Source organism: Ascaphus truei, chromosome 22 (assembly GCF_040206685.1).
Source record: "Ascaphus truei isolate aAscTru1 chromosome 22, aAscTru1.hap1, whole genome shotgun sequence".
Taxonomy (NCBI): domain Eukaryota; kingdom Metazoa; phylum Chordata; class Amphibia; order Anura; family Ascaphidae; genus Ascaphus; species Ascaphus truei.
In genome coordinates, this window is record NC_134504.1 from 14362119 (window position 1) to 14379838 (window position 17720).

At 51.3% G+C, this 17720-nt stretch overlaps 1 protein-coding gene across 1 annotated transcript in view; it reads right to left on the reverse strand.

The window, feature by feature from the left end:
- Positions 1 to 6137: 6137 nt before the first annotated feature.
- Positions 6138 to 17720, reverse strand: part of LOC142472856 (uncharacterized) — a 43417-nt gene continuing 31834 nt past the window's right edge. The window contains exons 4-9 of the mRNA XM_075580051.1: positions 16458 to 16623; positions 15765 to 15903; positions 15535 to 15638; positions 10654 to 10737; positions 9047 to 9146; positions 6138 to 6989 (exon numbers count right to left, since the gene is read on the reverse strand). Of these exons, the coding sequence (XP_075436166.1) occupies positions 6819 to 6989; positions 9047 to 9146; positions 10654 to 10737; positions 15535 to 15638; positions 15765 to 15903; positions 16458 to 16623 (764 nt within the window). The 3' untranslated portion in view covers positions 6138 to 6818. The remainder of the gene's footprint in view (positions 6990 to 9046; positions 9147 to 10653; positions 10738 to 15534; positions 15639 to 15764; positions 15904 to 16457; positions 16624 to 17720) is intronic.

Genomic DNA, 17720 nt, shown 5'->3' on the forward strand with positions numbered 1-17720 from the left:
TTAGCAGCGGGATGTTAGGGTGTATAGGGAGAGGTATTAGCAGCGGGGTGTTTGGGTGTATAGGGAGAGGTATTAGCAGCGGGATGTTAGGGTGTATAGGGAGAGGTATTAGCAGCGGGGTGTTAGGGTGTATAGGGAGAGGTATTAGCAGCAGGATGTTAGGGTGTATAGGGAGAGGTATTAGCAGCGGGGTGTTTGGGTGTATAGGGATAGGTATTAGCAGCGGGATGTTAGGGTGTATAGGGAGAGGTATTAGCAGCGGGATGTTAGGGTGTATAGGGAGAGGTATTAGCAGCAGGATGTTAGGGTGTATAGGGGATGGTATTAGCAGCAGGATGTTAGGGTGTATAGGGAGAGGTATTAGCAGCAGGATGTTAGGGTGTATAGGGAGAGGTATTAGCAGCAGGGTGTTAGGGTGTATAGGGGGAGGTATTAGCAGCGGGATATTAGGGTGTATAGGGAGAGGTATTAGCAGCGGGATATTAGGGTGTATAGGGAGAGGTGTTAGCAGCGGGATGTTAGGGTGTATAGGGAGAGGTATTAGCAGCGGGATATTAGGGTGTATAGGGAGAGGTTTTAGCAGCAGGGTGTTAGGGTGTATAGGGAGAGGTATTAGCAGCGGGATGTTAGGGTGTATAGGGATAAGTATTAGCAGCGGGATGTTAGGGTGTATAGGGAGAGGTATTAGCGGAGAGGTATTAGCAGCGGGGTGTTAGGGTATATAGGGAGAGGTATTAGCAGCGAGATGTTAGGGTATATAAAGAGTGGCATTAGCAGCGGGGTGTTAGGGTGTATAGGGAGAGGTATTAGCAGCAGGATGTTAGGGTGTATAGGGAGAGGTATTAGCAGCGGGATGTTAGGGTGTATAGGGAGAGGTATTAGCAGCGGGATATTAGGGTGTATAGGGAGAGGTATTAGCAGCGGGGTGTTAGGGTGTATAGGAAGAGGTATTAGCAGTGGGATGTTAGGGTGTATAGGGAGAGGTATTAGCAGCAGGATGTTAGGGTGTATAGGGAGAGGTATTAGCAGCGGGGTGTTAGGGTGTATAGGGAGAGGTATTAGCAGCTGGATGTTAGGGTGTATAGGGAGAGGTATTAGCAGTAGGATGTTAGGGTGTATAGGGAGAGGTATTAGCAGCAGGGTGTTAGGGTGTATAGGGAGAGGTTTTAGCAGTGGGGTGTTTGGGTGTATAGGGAGAGGTATTAGCAGCGGGATGTTAGGGTGTATAGGGAGAGGTATTAGCAGCAGGATATTAGGGTGTATAGGGAGAGATATTAGCAGCGGGATGTTAGGGTGTATAGGGAGAGGTATTAGCAGCGGGGTGTTTGGGTGTATAGGGAGAGGTATTAGCAGCGGGATGTTAGGGTGTATAGGGAGAGGTATTAGCAGCGGGGTGTTAGGGTGTATAGGGAGAGGTATTAGCAGCGGGGTGTTTGGGTGTATAGGGATAGGTATTAGCAGCGGGATGTTAGGGTGTATAGGGAGAGGTATTAGCGGCGGGATGTTAGGGTGTATAGGGAGAGGTATTAGCAGCAGGGTGTTAGGGTGTATAGGGAGAGGTATTAGCAGCAGGATGTTAGGGTGTATAGGGGATGGTATTAGCAGCAGGATGTTAGGGTGTATAGGGAGAGGTATTAGCAGCAGGATGTTAGGGTGTATAGGGAGAGGTATTAGCAGCAGGGTGTTAGGGTGTATAGGGGGAGGTATTAGCAGCGGGATATTAGGGTGTATAGGGAGAGGTATTAGCAGCGGGATATTAGGGTGTATAGGGAGAGGTGTTAGCAGCGGGATGTTAGGGTGTATAGGGAGAGGTATTAGCAGCGGGATATTAGGGTGTATAGGGAGAGGTTTTAGCAGCAGGGTGTTAGGGTGTATAGGGAGAGGTATTAGCAGCGGGATGTTAGGGTGTATAGGGATAAGTATTAGCAGCGGGATGTTAGGGTGTATAGGGAGAGGTATTAGCGGAGAGGTATTAGCAGCGGGGTGTTAGGGTATATAGGGAGAGGTATTAGCAGCGAGATGTTAGGGTATATAAAGAGTGGCATTAGCAGCGGGGTGTTAGGGTGTATAGGGAGAGGTATTAGCAGCAGGATGTTAGGGTGTATAGGGAGAGGTATTAGCAGCGGGATGTTAGGGTGTATAGGGAGAGGTATTAGCAGCGGGATATTAGGGTGTATAGGGAGAGGTATTAGCAGCGGGGTGTTAGGGTGTATAGGAAGAGGTATTAGCAGTGGGATGTTAGGGAGTATAGGGAGAGGTATTAGCAGCGAGATGTTAGGATGTATAGGGAGAGGTATTAGCAGCAGGGTGTTGGGGTGTATAGGGAGAGGTATTAACAGCGGGATGTTAGGGTGTATAGGGAGAGGTATTAGCAGCAGGATGTTAGGGTGTATAGGGAGAGGTATTAGCAGCTGGATGTTAGGGTGTATAGGGAGAGGTATTAGCAGCGGGATGTTAGGGTGTATAGGGAGAGGTATTAGCAGCGGGGTGTTAGGGTGTATAGGGAGAGGTATTAGCAGCGGGATGTTAGGGTGTATAGGGAGAGGTATTAGCAGCGGGATGTTAGGGTGTATAGGGAGAGGTATTAGCAGCGGGATGTTAGGGTGTATAGGGAGAGGTATTAGCAGTGGGATGTTAGGGTGTATAGGGAGAGGTATTAGCAGCGGAATGTTAGGGTGTATAGGGAGAGGTATTAGCAGCGGGATGTTAGGGTGTATAGGGAGAGGTATTAGCAGCGGGATGTTAGGGTGTATAGGGAGAGGTATTAGCAGCGGGATGTTAGGGTGTATAGGGAGAGGTATTAGCAGCGGGATGTTAGGGTGTATAGGGAGAGGTATTAGCAGCGGGATGTTAGGGTGTATAGGGAGAGGTTTTAGCAGCGGGATGTTAGGGTGTATAGGGAGAGGTATTAGCAGTGGGGTGTTAGGATGTATAGGGAGAGGTATTAGCAGCGGGATGTTAGGGTGTATAGGGAGAGGTATTAGCAGCGGGATGTTGGGGTGTATAGGGAGAGGTATTAGCAGCGGGATATTAGGGTGTATAGGGAGAGGTATTAGCAGCGGGATGTTAGGGTGTATAGGGAGAGGTATTAGCAGCGGGATGTTAGGGTGTATAGGGAGAGGTATTAGCAGCGGGATGTTAGGGTGTATAGGGAGAGGTATTAGCAGCGGGGTGTTAGGGTGTATAGGGAGATGTATTAGCAGCGGGGTGTTAGGGTGTATAGGGAGATGTATTAGCAGCGGGATGTTAGGGTGTATAGAATTAGGCGTCCGAGCGCACATGGCCAGGTGTCCTGTCGGTGAGTTGTCCCATGGCGTTGTGGCGACGTGTGGCAGTGGAACGCCATCATATTCAATATTTTTTGTCACTGTCCTGTGTCTCTGGTCTGGTCTCTATGGAGAGGGGAGCCTGGCACTGCTGCTGCCCAGTCTCTCTTTGCCCTGTGTATGGAGCGTTTGACGGGACGGTGTGAGAGAGGCTGGCACGGCTGCTGCCCACTCTCTCTTTGCCCTGTGTAAGGAGCGTTTGACGGGACGGTGTGAGAGAGAGGCTGGCACGGCTGCTGCCCACTCTCTTTGCCCTGTATAAGGAGCGTTTGACGGGACGGTGTGAGAGAGGCTGGCACGGCTGCTGCCCACTCTCTCTTTGCCCTGTGTATGGAGCGTTTGACGGGACGGTGTGAGAGAGGCTGGCACGGCTGCTGCCCACTCTCTCTTTGCCCTGTGTATGGAGCGTTAGACGGGACGGTGTGAGAGAGAGGCTGGCACGGCTGCTGCCCACTCTCTCTTTGCCCTGTGTATGGAGCATTAGACGGGATGGTGTGAGAGAGAGGCTGGCACTGCTGCTGCCCACTCTCTCTTTGCCCTGTGTATGGAGCGTTTGACGGGACGGTGTGAGAGAGGCTGGCACGGCTGCTGCCCACTCTCTCTTTGCCCCGTGTATGGAGCGTTAGATGGGACGGTGTGAGAGAGAGGCTGGCACGGCTGCTGCCCACTCTCTCTTTGCCCTGTGTATGGAGTGTTTGACGGGACGGTGTGAGAGAGAGGCTGGCACTGCTGCTGCCCACTCTCTCTTTGCCCTGTGTATGGAGCGTTTGACGGGACGGTGTGAGAGAGGCTGGCACGGCTGCTGCCCACTCTCTCTTTGCCCTGTGTATGGAGCGTTTGACGGGACGGTGTGAGAGAGGCTGGCACGGCTGCTGCCCACTCTCTCTTTGCCCTGTGTATGGAGTGTTTGACGGGACGGTGTGAGAGAGAGGCTGGCACTGCTGCTGCCCACTCTCTCTTTGCCCTGTGTATGGAGCGTTTGACGGGACGGTGTGAGAGAGGCTGGCACGGCTGCTGCCCACTCTCTCTTTGCCCTGTGTATGGAGCGTTTGACGGGACGGTGTGAGAGAGAGGCTGGCACTGCTGCTGCCCACTCTCTCTTTGCCCTGTGTATGGAGCGTTTGACGGGACGGTGTGAGAGAGGCTGGCACGGCTGCTGCCCACTCTCTCTTTGCCCTGTGTAAGGAGCGTTTGACGGGACGGTGTGAGAGAGGCTGGCACGGCTGCTGCCCACTCTCTCTTTGCCCTGTGTATGGAGCGTTTGACGGGACGGTGTGAGAGAGAGGCTGGCACGGCTGCTGCCCACTCTCTCTTTGCCCTGTGTATGGAGCGTTTGATGGGACGGTGTGAGAGAGAGGGGCTGGCATGGCTGCTGCCCACTCTCTCTTTGCCCTGTGTATGGAGCGTTTGACGGGACGGTGTGAGAGAGAGGCTGGCACGGCTGCTGCCCACTCTCTCTTTGCCCTGTGTATGGAGCGTTTGACGGGACGGTGTGAGAGAGGCTGGCACGGCTGCTGCCCACTCTCTCTTTGCCCTGTGTATGGAGCGTTTGACGGGACGGTGTGAGAGAGGCTGGCACGGCTGCTGCCCACTCTCTCTTTGCCCCGTTTATGGAGCGTTTGACGGGACGGTATTAGAGAGAGAGGCTGGCACGGCTGCTGCCCACTCTCTCTTTGCCCTGTGTATGGAGCGTTAGACGGGACGGTGTGAGAGAGAGGCTGGCACGGCTGCTGCCCACTCTCTCTTTGCCCCGTTTATGGAGCGTTTGACGGGACGGTATTAGAGAGAGAGGCTGGCACGGCTGCTGCCCACTCTCTCTTTGCCCTGTGTATGGAGCGTTTGACAGGACGGTGTGAGAGAGAGGCTGGCACTGCTGCTGCCCACTCTCTCTTTGCCCTGTGTATGGAGCGTTTGACGGGACGGTGTGAGAGAGAGGCTGGCACGGCTGCTGCCCACTCTCTCTTTGCCCTGTGTATGGAGCGTTTGACGGGACGGTGTGAGAGAGGCTGGCACGGCTGCTGCCCACTCTCTCTTTGCCCTGTGTATGGAGCCTTTGACGGGACGGTGTGAGAGAGGCTGGCACGGCTGCTGCCCACTCTCTCTTTGCCCCGTTTATGGAGCGTTTGACGGGACGGTGTGAGAGAAAGAGGCTGGCACGGCTGCTGCCCACTCTCTCTTTGCCCTGTGTAAGGAGCGTTTGACGGGACGGTGTGAGAGAGAGGCTGGCACGGCTGCTGCCCACTCTCTCTTTGCCCCGTGTAAGGAGCGTTTGATGGGATGGTGTGAGAGAGAGAGGCTGGCACGGCTGCTGCCCACTCTCTCTTTGCCCTGTGTATGGAGCGTTTGACGGGACGGTGTGAGAGAGGCTGGCACGGCTGCTGCCCACTCTCTCTTTGCCCTGTGTATGGAGCGTTTGACGGGACGGTGTGAGAGAGAGAGGCTGGCACGGCTGCTGCCCACTCTCTCTTTGCCCCGTGTATGGAGCGTTTGACGGGACGGTGAGAGAGAGGCTGGCACGGCTGCTGCCCACTCTCTCTTTGCCCTGTGTATGGAGCGTTTGACGGGACGGTGTGAGAGAGAGAGGCTGGCACGGCTGCTGCCCACTCTCTCTTTGCCCCGTGTATGGAGCGTTTGACGGGACGGTGAGAGAGAGGCTGGCACGGCTGCTGGTTCATTCCGTGCCCGCCCTGTATCTAAGCGCAGACTTTTACAGTGATATTTCTTTTATTTCAACATTACAATAACTAAAATGATCTGCCCATCATCCTGGGAACTTTTCTGCATGAATTAAAACATAAAAATAACAGCTAATTCTCGCCATGATCTGGGCTTTATTCCATCAAGGGAAGTACTACCAGGTGGTAAACATAAATACCGCCACACCCACGCATTACTCGGTGCTGTACATGTGATCTCTTAGTGTCGCTGTACCGATTATCCCATGAAAAGCATAAACCGTGGCCCCGTGATATTCCTGCCACGTGGATGGGGAAGAGCTCTGCGTGCGTGGTTCACGTGGCCTTCATCTCTGCGAGGAAACGGCCGCTCCCGCCAGCCACCGAAAGAGCACGCGACGCCGAGCTCTGATTGGCCGATTCCGTGAAGGCCCGGGCCCTTTTGGATTTTCTTCCCCTTGCTTATGTAAGCGCGCCAGCACCGGCGCGTCCGGCTCTCCGTCTTTGCGTTCTACGACATGGGGAGAACGTTCTCCTTCGCGTGGGACATCCGTGATGTCGTGGTCCTTGCCACGCTCACAGGAAGAGGATGCAGGAACAGTCACATGACTGGGGCGAAGGGGGGGGGGGGAGGCTGGCACTGCCCCTTGGCACCTGCCCAACACCCGTTGTGTGTGTAAGTGACGGGTTCGGCAGGGCAGTGAGGGGTCCCCTGGCACTGCCTCCGCTTGCAGTGTTTGTTTGCGGGTAAGGGCATCCCTTCAGCCTCACGCTGTGCCCGCTGGCACGGTCAGCAGGAGGTGACAGGCGCGTCCCCTCAGTCCCTCATATACAGCTTGATGACGCCGGCCGCATGCAGCTGCTGCCACAGAACGATCTCTTTCCTGAAGTTGTGGTTGCTGTAGAAGACGACCTTCTTGTAGATCTGGTCGAAGTAGTGGTCCGAATACTTGGCGTAGTTGGGGGTGATGAACCCGTAGGCGCTGACCTGGGGAGAAGGGAGGAGGCGGACTTAATATCTCTGCAACGCACACACCCCGTAAATGTTTTGCTGACAAACACCCGGAAAGCAAATGGCATTGAATAACTGAACGGATTCACTGAATATACATTGAATAAGTCCTCTCTCCTCAATAACGCAATCAATTTACCAGCAGATAACACGGACTTTATGGAGAGATTCTGTACAGTATCGGGGATTAACTCCTTCACTCCCAGAGGGGCCAGGAACAGACGGAAGCTATGTTATTTTCACTAGTTTTTAAAGGGGCTATCCAAGTGCTTTAGAAACAAAACAACACATTTTTACACAGGATTGAAGCAGGGGGTCTGTTGAGCAGACCCCCGTTGATTTCAGCTCTGGGGACCCCCTATTTCCAGAGATACACACCTCCGTAGCAGGTGCCGGCAGCCGCTCCGGCTGAACTAGCTGAGCTTTCAAGTTTAACGCTCCCACATCCCGTGAGCCAATAGGAATCGGAACCTGATGATGTCACGGCTTCCTATTGGCCGGCATGGCGCGGGAGCGTTGAAACACCGCCATTATGTGAACCCTGCTAGCCGATAGGAGCAGATACTGGCACTGGCATTATAATATCAATTGTTAGTCCAAATAAAAAAGGTACCACCTAATTCTGAAGAACTCGTGCACTGATCACCCCTGAGGAAGCGACGCATGTTTACGTCTTGAAACGCGTAGGGTTATCCCTGTGCAACAGAGGGATTCTGTAGCCGCCGACCATCTGCTAGTGACGTCGTCGTCGGAGGCCGGGCAGTGGCGAGTTGGAACTGCGCAGCCCCCCTGAGACACCGACAGCCGTATCGAGCTTAAAAACGGAGTCAAAACATCCCCCGAGTGCTCCCTACAAGGCGCCGGTCCTACGCACCTGTCGTAAGTAGGATTCCAATTGGTCCCAATGACGGAGGAACCTATATTCATTCTTGGTGCCATCCATGGTGATTGTTTTATTTTTGCTTATTCTGTTGCTGTGGCAATCTTTATATTATCTTATCTTTATCTTTATTAAACATATGGGTGTGACCGCCTCCGCCCTTGTTCACCGCTGATCCTTATTAAGGGTGATACACCATTGCAGGATGTCCGGCCTTTCTTATCTCTCCCTATGCATGAGGATCACAGCGGGTGTGCAGTGCTGCAGTCTTCCGAGGAACCTATAGAGGATTCAACTGGAGGAATCACTTTCGGAACGGGCTTGGCTGATTATTATTAGGTCATTACCAAGTTTTCATCCCGGCGCCACAGAAGTCTCTTTTTTTCCCCCCAGCTGGATTAAAACAGCTGTTTGTACTTAATTCATCGACACACAGGAAATAAGTTATGGGGGTTAAAAAACAAAAATAAGTGACAAAAACCCTCCACCGTGAAGCAAATAAAAATACCACGTGTGAGCAGATTCACATCTCCCAGGCAGCACTGCAACCCTTCCCCATTATCTCTTAGAGTACACGTCTTCCAGTGCAGCCAGGAACTCTGGGTAATGACATGTAAATGAGCACAGTGTTCAAAATGCATTTGAAGCAAAAAGGTGACACCGCGTGCTCATTTGCATGTCATTACCCAGCATCCCTGGCGGTAGTGGAAGTACTGCATGCCAAGAGATAAGGGGGAAGGGCAGAGTTGTAGTGCTGCCTGGGACGTGTGAGTGTGCTCGCACCGTGTGAGATTGTTATGTGCTGTATACTTCATCCATGGTACACATAATACAGAGTCACAGTACCAATTACTGCCAGAAGGGGGCAGCCACGTACTACTAAATAGTGACCTATGGTTAGCACAAATATCCCGAACTCTATTATTGGAGGTGTTATTAAACCAGGCTCGGTACCAGTACTTTTCTAACCCATTCACTGCCAGAGAGGCCAGCCTATGCTTTATAATCCAACACAATGCGTTGCTGGTCCCCTCTGGCATTGGAGGGGTTAAGCCACTCCGGCCGCCGCTGACCACACGCCTGACAAGTGCTGGCGCTTAACCCCGTCACTCCCAGGCCCCGTCGGATAACGTGGGCCCCCTCCCCCCTGTACCTGGTCACACGTGTGCACCGCGGCCAGCATCATGGAGGCTCCGGTCGTCGGGCGGTAAATATCCCGGCTCCGCGTGTTTAGAATGGGAGACCAGAGGAACCTGCCGGCAGGAAAGGAATGCGCGCGGTGAGTGACCGCTGCCGTGTACAGAGACACCGTTACTTTACCGTAATACAGGGGCGGGCGTCTGCAGTCCTCAAGGGACAGCAACAGGTCAGGTTTTAAAGATAGCGCTGCTTCAAAATACAGTAGGTGGCTCAATCAGAGACTCAGTCAGAGACTGAGCCACTGGTTGAGCCACCTGTGCTGAAGCAGGGACTGATTGAGCCACCTGTTCTGTGGCTGTGGCTGTGGCTACTCTGTTCTGTGGCTGTGGCTGTAGCTATTCTGTGGCTATGCTGTAGCTGTGGCTATGCTGTGGCTATGCTGTAGCTGTGGCTATGCTGTGGCTATGCTGTAGCTGTGGCTATGCTGTAGCTGTGGCTATGCTGTGGCTATGCTGTAGGTGTGCTGTAGCTGTGGCTATGCTGTGGCTATGCTGTAGGTGTGCTGTAGCTGTGGCTATGCTGTGGCTATGCTGTAGGTGTGCTGTGGCTATGCTGTTCTGTTGCTATGGTTATGCTGTGGCTGTGGCTATGCTATAGGTGTGCTGTGGCTGTGGCTATGCTGTGGCTGTAGCTGTGGCTATGCCGTAGGTGTGCTGTGGCAATGCTGTACGTATGCTGTGGCTGTGGCTGTGGCTGTGGCTATGCTGTGGCTGTGGCTGTAAGTATGCTGTGGTTATGCTGTTCTGTGGCGCAATCTAAGCGCAGCCTAAGCTGTGCCGTGGCTGTAATGGTTCCCTGTGCTGTGCTGTGGCTATGCTGTGACTGTAACGGTTCCCTGTGCTGTGGCTATGCCGTGGCTGTAACGGTTCCCTGTGCTGTGCTGTGGCTATGCCGTGGCTATGCTGTGGCTATGCCGTGGCTGTAACGGTTCCCTGTGCTGTGGCTATGCCGTGGCTGTAACGGTTCCCTGTGCTGTGGCTATGCCGTGGCTGTAACGGTTCCCTGTGCTGTGGCTATGCCGTGGCTGTAACGGTTCCCTGTGCTGTGGCTATGCCGTGACTGTAACGGGTCCCTGTGCTGTGGCTATGCCGTGGCTGTAATGGTTCCCTGTGCTGTGGCTATGCCGTGGCTGTAATGGTTCCCTGTGCTGTGCTGTGGCTATGCCGTGGCTGTAACAGTTCCCTGTGCTGTGTCTATGCCGTGGCTGTAACGGTTCCCTGTGCTGTGGCTATGCCGTGGCTATGCCGTGGCTGTAACGGTTCCCTGTGCCGTGGCTATGCCGTGGCTATGCCGTGGCTGTAACGGTTCCCTGTGCCGTGCGTTGCAGATTCCTCTGAGTGAGAGGATAGAAATATCCTGAGGTGCAATGTAGAAAATGCAAACAAACGGTTTAGCAGGAAAAGGGAGATTGATCCGGCTCATGGTGAGGGTGTTCCGCGTGTTCCGCGTGTTCCGCGTGTTCTGCGTGTTGTGCGTGTTCCGCGTGTTCTGCGTGTTCCGTGTGTTCTGCGTGTTGTGCGTGTTCCGCGTGTTCCGCATGTTCCGCGTGTCAGCCCTCACCTGTTCCTCAGATACCGCATGAAGTCCGGATGCAGGATCTTGAAATGTTCTGTTGTCAGGTTCTGTCCAAAATACTTTGACGGGCTGCGGATAAGGGGGAAGGGCGTCTCAGGAATAATATTACTGCCGAAACCCGAATTAAAACCCAGTATCCTCTCTGTGAGCGAGTCACTTATATTATATAATATTGTATTGTATTGTATTGTATGTCTTTATTTAAATAGCGCCATAAATGTACATAGCGCTTCACAGTAGTAATACATATCATATAAATAACAAATAATATAAATAACAGATCATGGGAATAAGTGCTTCAGACATACTGTAAAAGTAACATTAAGGAAGGAGTCCCTGCTCCGAGGAGCTTACAATCTAATTGGTAGGTAGGGAGAACGTACAGAGACAGTAGGAGGGAATACTAGTAAGTGCGTCTGCAGGGGGCCAAGCTTTATGTATCATGTGTTCAGAATGTTCACAGTGCTATTCATATGCTTCTTTAAGCAAGTGTGTCTTAAGGTGGGTCTTAAGGTGGGTCTTAAAGGTGGATAGAGAGGGTGCTAGTCGGGTACTGAGGGGAAGGGCATTCCAGAGGTGTGGGGCAGAAAGTGAGAAAGGTTTAAGGCGGGAGAGAGCTTTAGATACAAAGGGGTAGAAAGAAGACATCCTTGAGAAGAACGCAAGAGCCGGGATGGTGCATAGCGAGAAATTAGGGCTGAGATGTAAGGAGGGGCAGAAGAATGTAAAGCTTTAAAAGTGAGCAGGAGAATTGAGTGTGAGATACGTGATTTAATCGGAAGCCAGGAGAGGGATTTCAGGAGGGGGGATGCGGAGACAGATTTAGGAAAGAGTAGAGTGATTCTGGCAGCAGCGTTTAGGATAGATTGTAGGGGAGACAGGTGAGAGGCAGGAAGGCCGGACAGCAGGAGGTTGCAGTAATCGAGACGTGAGAGAATGAGGGCCTGAGTCAGAGTTTTAGCAGTTGAGTAACAGAGGAAAGGGCGTATCTTTGTGATATTGCGGAGGAAAAAGCGACAAGTTTTAGAAACGTTTTGAATATGAGAGGAGAATGAGAGTGAGGAATCAAGTGTAACCCCTAGGCAGCGTGCGTGGGCTACTGGGTGAATGATCGTATTTCCAATAGCAATGTGGAAGGAGGTAGTAGGGCCAAGTTTGGGAGGAAGTATAAGGAGCTCTGTTTTTGCCATGTTAAGTTTCAGTCGGCGGATGGCCATCCAGGATGATATTCCAGAGAGGCATTCAGAAACTTTGGTCTGTATAGCAGGTGTAAGGTCAGGGGTTGAAAAGTAAATTTGTGTGTCGTCAGCATAGAGGTGATATTTAAACCGAAAAGATGTGATTAGGTCACCTAGAGAGAGTGTGTAGAGAAAAAAGAGAAGGGGTCCCAGGACAGAGCCCTGGGGTACCCCCACAGAGAGATCAATAGAGGAGGAGGTGTTAGCAAAAGAGACACTGAAGGTACGATGGGAGAGGTAAGAGGAGATCCAGGATAAAGCTTTGTTCCGAATACCAAGAGTATGGAGAATGTGAAGGAGAAGAGGGTGGTCCACGATGTCGAATGCTGCAGAGAGGTCGAGTAATATGAGCAGAGTGTAATGACCTCTGTCTTTGGCAGCGTGGAGGTCGTCAGTTATTTTAGCGAGTGCTGTTTCAGTAGAGTGAGCAGTGCGGAAGCCAGATTGTAGAGGGTCTAGGACAGAATAGGTGTTGAGAAAGTGTAGCAATCGAGAGAATACAAGACGTTCAAGGAGTTTGGAGGCAAAAGGCAGGAGGGAGACAGGTCGATAGTTAGAAGGACAGGTAGGGTCAAGCTTGCTGTTTTTGAGTAATGGTATGACTGTTGCATGCTTGAAGGATGATGGAAAGGTACCAGAGTTGAGGGAAGAGTTAAAGATCTGTGTGAGCATAGGGATTATAGAAGGAGCAAGAGGTTTTAGGAGATGGGAGGGAATGGGATCAAGAGAGCAAGTGGTAGAGGGAGAAGAGGAGATCAGCAGCGACACATCCTCCTCCGAGATAGCGGAAAAAGAGTCAAGAAAGGCAGGAGGAGAGTTGGGAAGCATTGTGGGATGGGAGGAGGCAACAGATGGGATGTTCTGCCGTATGGACTCCACCTTTTCCTTAAAAAAGTCAGCAAAGTCCTGAGGTGAGATGGAGGAAGAAGAGGAGGCAGCTGAGGGTGGTCTGAGCAGAGAGTCAAAGACAGAAAAGAGACGGCGTAGGTTAGACTTGTGTGTGTTGATTAGTGATGAAAAGTAGGTTTGTTTAGCTTGAGAGAGGGCAGAGTTGAAACAGGATAGCATACATTTGTAGTGAAGAAAGTCTGCGAGAGTATGAGATTTCCTCCAGAGGCGTTCAGATGAACGAGTGGAGGAACGCAGCATGCATGTGTGGGAGTTTAGCCAGGGTCTGGGGTTAGAAGGGCGAGGACGGCAGAGAGAAAGCGGGGCATGAAGATCAAGAGAGGAAGATAAGGCAGAGTTGTAATTCCTGACCAGGTTGTCAGGGTCTGAAGCAAAACTGAGAGAGGAGAGGGAGGAGCGTAAAGTGGAATCAAGAACTGGTAGGTTAATTGAGCACAGGTTTCTGCAAAAACGAGGGCGAGATGGAAATGGAGAGAAGCGAGAGAGAGAAAATGAGATGAGGTGATGGTCAGAGAGAGGAAAAGGGGAGATGGAGAAGTCGGAGAGAGAGAAGTTTTTAGTGAAAACCAGGTCTAGGTAGTGTCCATCCTTGTGGGTGCTGGCTTCAGTCCACTGTTGAAGGCCAAAAGAAGAGGTTAGAGAAAGAAAGCGGGAAGCCCAAGGGAGAGAGGGGTCATCAATGTGGCAATTGAAGTCCCCAAGGAGAAGAACAGGGGAGTCTAAGGAGAGAAAGAAAGAGAGCCAGGATTCAAAGTGAGAGAGAAAGGCAGAAGGGGGATGAGTAGAGGAAGGTGGGCGATAGATGACCGCCACATGGACCGGGAGAGGAGAGAAGATCTGGACTGTGTGAACCTCAAAGGAGGGAAAAGCAAGAGAGGGGGGAGTAGAAACTGTTCGGTAGCGGCAGAGAGAGGAGAGCAGGAGCCCCACGCCTCCACCCCTGCCACCAGGGCGCGGAGTGTGGGAGAAGGAAAGGCCATGATAGGAGAGGGCAGCTTCCAGAGCAGAGTCAGTCTGAGTGAGCCAGGTCTCAGTTATGGCAAATAGGAGCAGGGAGTGAGAGAGAAAGAAGTCATGCACAGAGAGGAACTTGTTAGAAAGGGAGCGAGCATTCCAAAGAGCACAGGAGAAAGGGAGAGAGGAGGGAGGGTGGCAGGGGATGGGTATGAGGTTGGAGGGGTTAACACCAGAAGGCGTAGAAGTTGCATGTGGGAGGCGAGGACAAGCGCATGTAGAAATAAGGCAGGGACCAGGATTGGGAGAGATATCCCCAGAAGCAAGGAGGACAAGAATGGACAGAAAGAGAATGTGTGAGGATGATTTGTAGGGGTGTGTTTTAGTGCAGGGGATATAGCTGTGTGGTGACAGAGGGCGCAGGTAAGAAAGGAGTTCATGTGAACTGAGAAGTGGTGAAGTAAGGAGAGATGGCGAAATATGAATAGAGTTAGAGACATGATGAGGCTGGTGGAAGGAAGTGCATAATTTGAAAATAAGTGAGGTTACAGCAAATATAAAAAGTAAAGGCGGCATCACAGCAATAGTAATGTGTTGAGATGTGCAGAGTGGGATGATAACCTCCTTTCCAGCGTAGTTCAAATGCAGGAATCAGAAGCAGTAGATGGTGTCCACTTTTTCCGCTTCTTTTTGAACTTCCTTTTTGAACTTCCATACTACTTTAAAGATTTCTACTTAAAAGCATTTCTGCTTAAGAGCAAAGGCTGCAGGCAGAAATGGCTGTTGTAAGTTTACTTATATACATTTAGAAAGTCATCTGGTTGGTACAACAAACTAATAATATAATATAGTCATATTGAAGCAGTGCTACGCCTTATAGCTTAGCATTGCTTAGTAATTATGTAAGTTTAATGCAGCAAGTCATATCCCTGGAAAAGAAATGCGTCTATCGGAAGGTCCTGTTAAAAAAAAGGTCTCAATGTTCCTTCAGCATATTTTGGTCCAACATAAGTAGATTATTTGCAGGTTGTAAAACATTGTGAGTCCCCACAGAGGAAATTATAGTGTACAGAGCTTTCCAAAGCACACAGGTCTCTTCTTCACATGTACAGAGCTTTCCAAACCTCACATGTTTCTTCTTCACATGTACAGAGCTATCCAAACCTCACAAGTCTCTTATTCACATGTACAGAGCTTTCCAAACCTCACAGGTCTCTTCTTCACATGCACAGAGCTTCCCAAACCTCACAGGTCTCTTCTTCACATGTACAGAGCTTCCCAAACCTCACAGGTTTCTTCTTCACATGTACAGAGCTATCCAAACCTCACTAGTCTCTTCTTCACATGTACAGAGCATTCCAAACCTCACAGGTCTCTTCTTCACGTCTACTTAGCTTTCCAAACCTCATAGGTCTCTTCTTCAAGTGTACAGAGCTTTCCCAAACCCCACAGGTCTCGTCTTCACATGTACAGAGCTTTCCCAACCTCACATGTCTTTTCTTCACATGTACAGAGCTTTCCAAACCTCACAGGTCTCCTCTTCACATGTACAGAGCTTTCCCAACCTCACAGGTCTCCTCTTCATGTGCAGAATTATAAATTGTCATTGTTTTTCTATAAGGTATCGCAGCCTTGGAAGGGCACAGACGGGCGTAATAGACATTTGAAGACGGGGAGAGAGAGGTAGGGAAATGGCAAAAGGTTGAGATGTGAGAGAGCAGTAGAGAGAGAGGAGGCAGAGAGGTCAGCGCCATTAGAGTCTCACCGTTTCGACTTGTCTTTACCTCTGTCTACAGTGCTGTTGGTGAGAGCCGCCCGGACCAGCAGATAATCCCGGTCATGATCCGGTAACAGGAGGAAGCGGGTTTCCTGTGGAGAGCAAAGAGGTAGTCACAAGGGTCTTGGTCAATACAGCACATAACTAGGGACTAAGGACCTACAGTATGCCCATCTGGAAGGGGCCTCCGTCCCGATGTGAGAGGGAGGTTATACTACCTCTGTGCGTGGGACTTGTTGGAACCCGTTCTTCTTGTAGGCAGTTAATGAATTCATCAAAGTGTTTGTTGAGAAGAAGAAGAAGGAAGTCCGATTCCCAACGTCTTCTTCATGGCCCTTGGTGATGGCGCCGTTGACTCTGTGGAGGCAGTGAGTGAGTATTGAGGGAGAGTGCCCACAATGTGCCCTTAGTGCAGTGATTCCCAACCAGGGAACCCTGGGGCTCCTTGAAGCAGTCTCAGGGGTTCCTCCTATGGACCACAGACCCCTCCCCCTGGGGGTGTTTTTTTTGGTATGTATTTTGTAGAGTGGATTGAGAGAGAGTCGGGTAGTTGACGGAAGGTAGGGGCGAGAGTGAGAGAAGAGAGGGGGGCAGGAGGGAGCGAGTGAGGAAAAGAGGGCGTAAGAGTGAGACGCAAGGGATAAATACATGCGAGGCGGGAGGGGGGAGAGTTAGTGAGATGGATGGGAGAGAAATACAAGGGTAGAGGGTGGGAAATAGAGGGGGCCAGTGAGGTGTGAAATGTTGTGACTGACCCCTGTCGAACCTAATATGTGTCAGCCAGATAGGGGTTCCCCGAGATTTTTCGAAATACTTCAAGGGTTCCTCCAAACAAAAATGGTTGGAAATCACCGCCTCAGTGGGACAACCCGGCGGTTGCGTGGCTGCTTGCCACGTCACCCAGCTGTTACCTGAACACGTAGTCGTGTCCATCGATCTCCTCTCCCACCCCGGATCCGTTGAGAATGCCTCCGTTACCCACCACAGCGCAACGTACACAGGGAGCCCGCCTGTTCCAGCCGTCAAACATGTACCCGCCGTTCGAGGAGTTCAGGAGGCTCAGGGTCTCGTTCACAACTAGAAGGACAGGGAGACAACACGTGGTGGCCGGGTGAACCTGCCCCAACTTCCCTTCCAATCATATCCCAGCCCCTGTGCTCACTGCAGTTATCGCTATTGTGGAAGTCTAATCTTTTTGACACCATAAATAAATGTGTATAACTATATAAAAAGTCAAGATGGCGGCGGACCACGTGATGACAACAAGCGTCAAGGATACAGCACGTGGCGGCGAGAGGACCAGCTGCAGATGTAGAAGAGCTAAGTTGAACTTTGGTTCTATCAGCACACGTGAGGAAGCTCAAGGATAATCAGCAGAGGGCGCTATAGGGAGGTGGGGGCTATAAGGAGGACTACATCGGACATTCACATTAATGCCACTTTATTTCACTTGACAAAGACCTATGGGTCGAAACGTTGTGCTTTGGCTTTAAATAAATTAGATGAATGAAATCCGAGAAGTGCCTTGTTTTACTGCTTTTAACTGTATGTAAAGCCATGTTTTGTGTTACCGTGTATAACGGGAAGCACCGTAGCAGGGAAGCTGCAGAATAGACCTTGGAAAGAAGTTTTGTTTCTTCTCTGAACTTTCTGTCCCCTTAAAATAGCTGACTGTGCTTATTTTCCTGAGGTGGGCCCCTCCAGTTCTTATCTGTTAATTGTCCTTGTAGAGTTAGGCTTGTAATATAGTGCGCGCGCATGGCCCTGCCGTTCGCACGTCAATTATAATTGGCTGTGTTAGCCAGACGTTTCTATACTAGGGCCGCGCGTGTGCACGGCCGCGAGCGGTGGCGCGGCAGACCAGGGAAAGTACGAGAGAATTGTATTTTCGCGCTGTCGCCGCGCCACGTGACGCAGAGAACCAATCAGAGCGCGGCCTAGCGCCGTGACGCCCCCTACCCGTGTGCGTTACCGCTCACCCTCTGCACACGAAATGCCCGCGCGCCGCCGTGCGCCTGCCCGCACACGCACCAGCGCGCACTATATTACAAGCCTTAGTCAAGAGATATACAGCTGTTAGCCTTGAAGGGGGAGATTGCCAGCAGCATAAGTTTTTCCGTGTGTTTAGTCGGCTAAAATATATAGAAACTAGCTGATATACCCGGCGTTGCCCG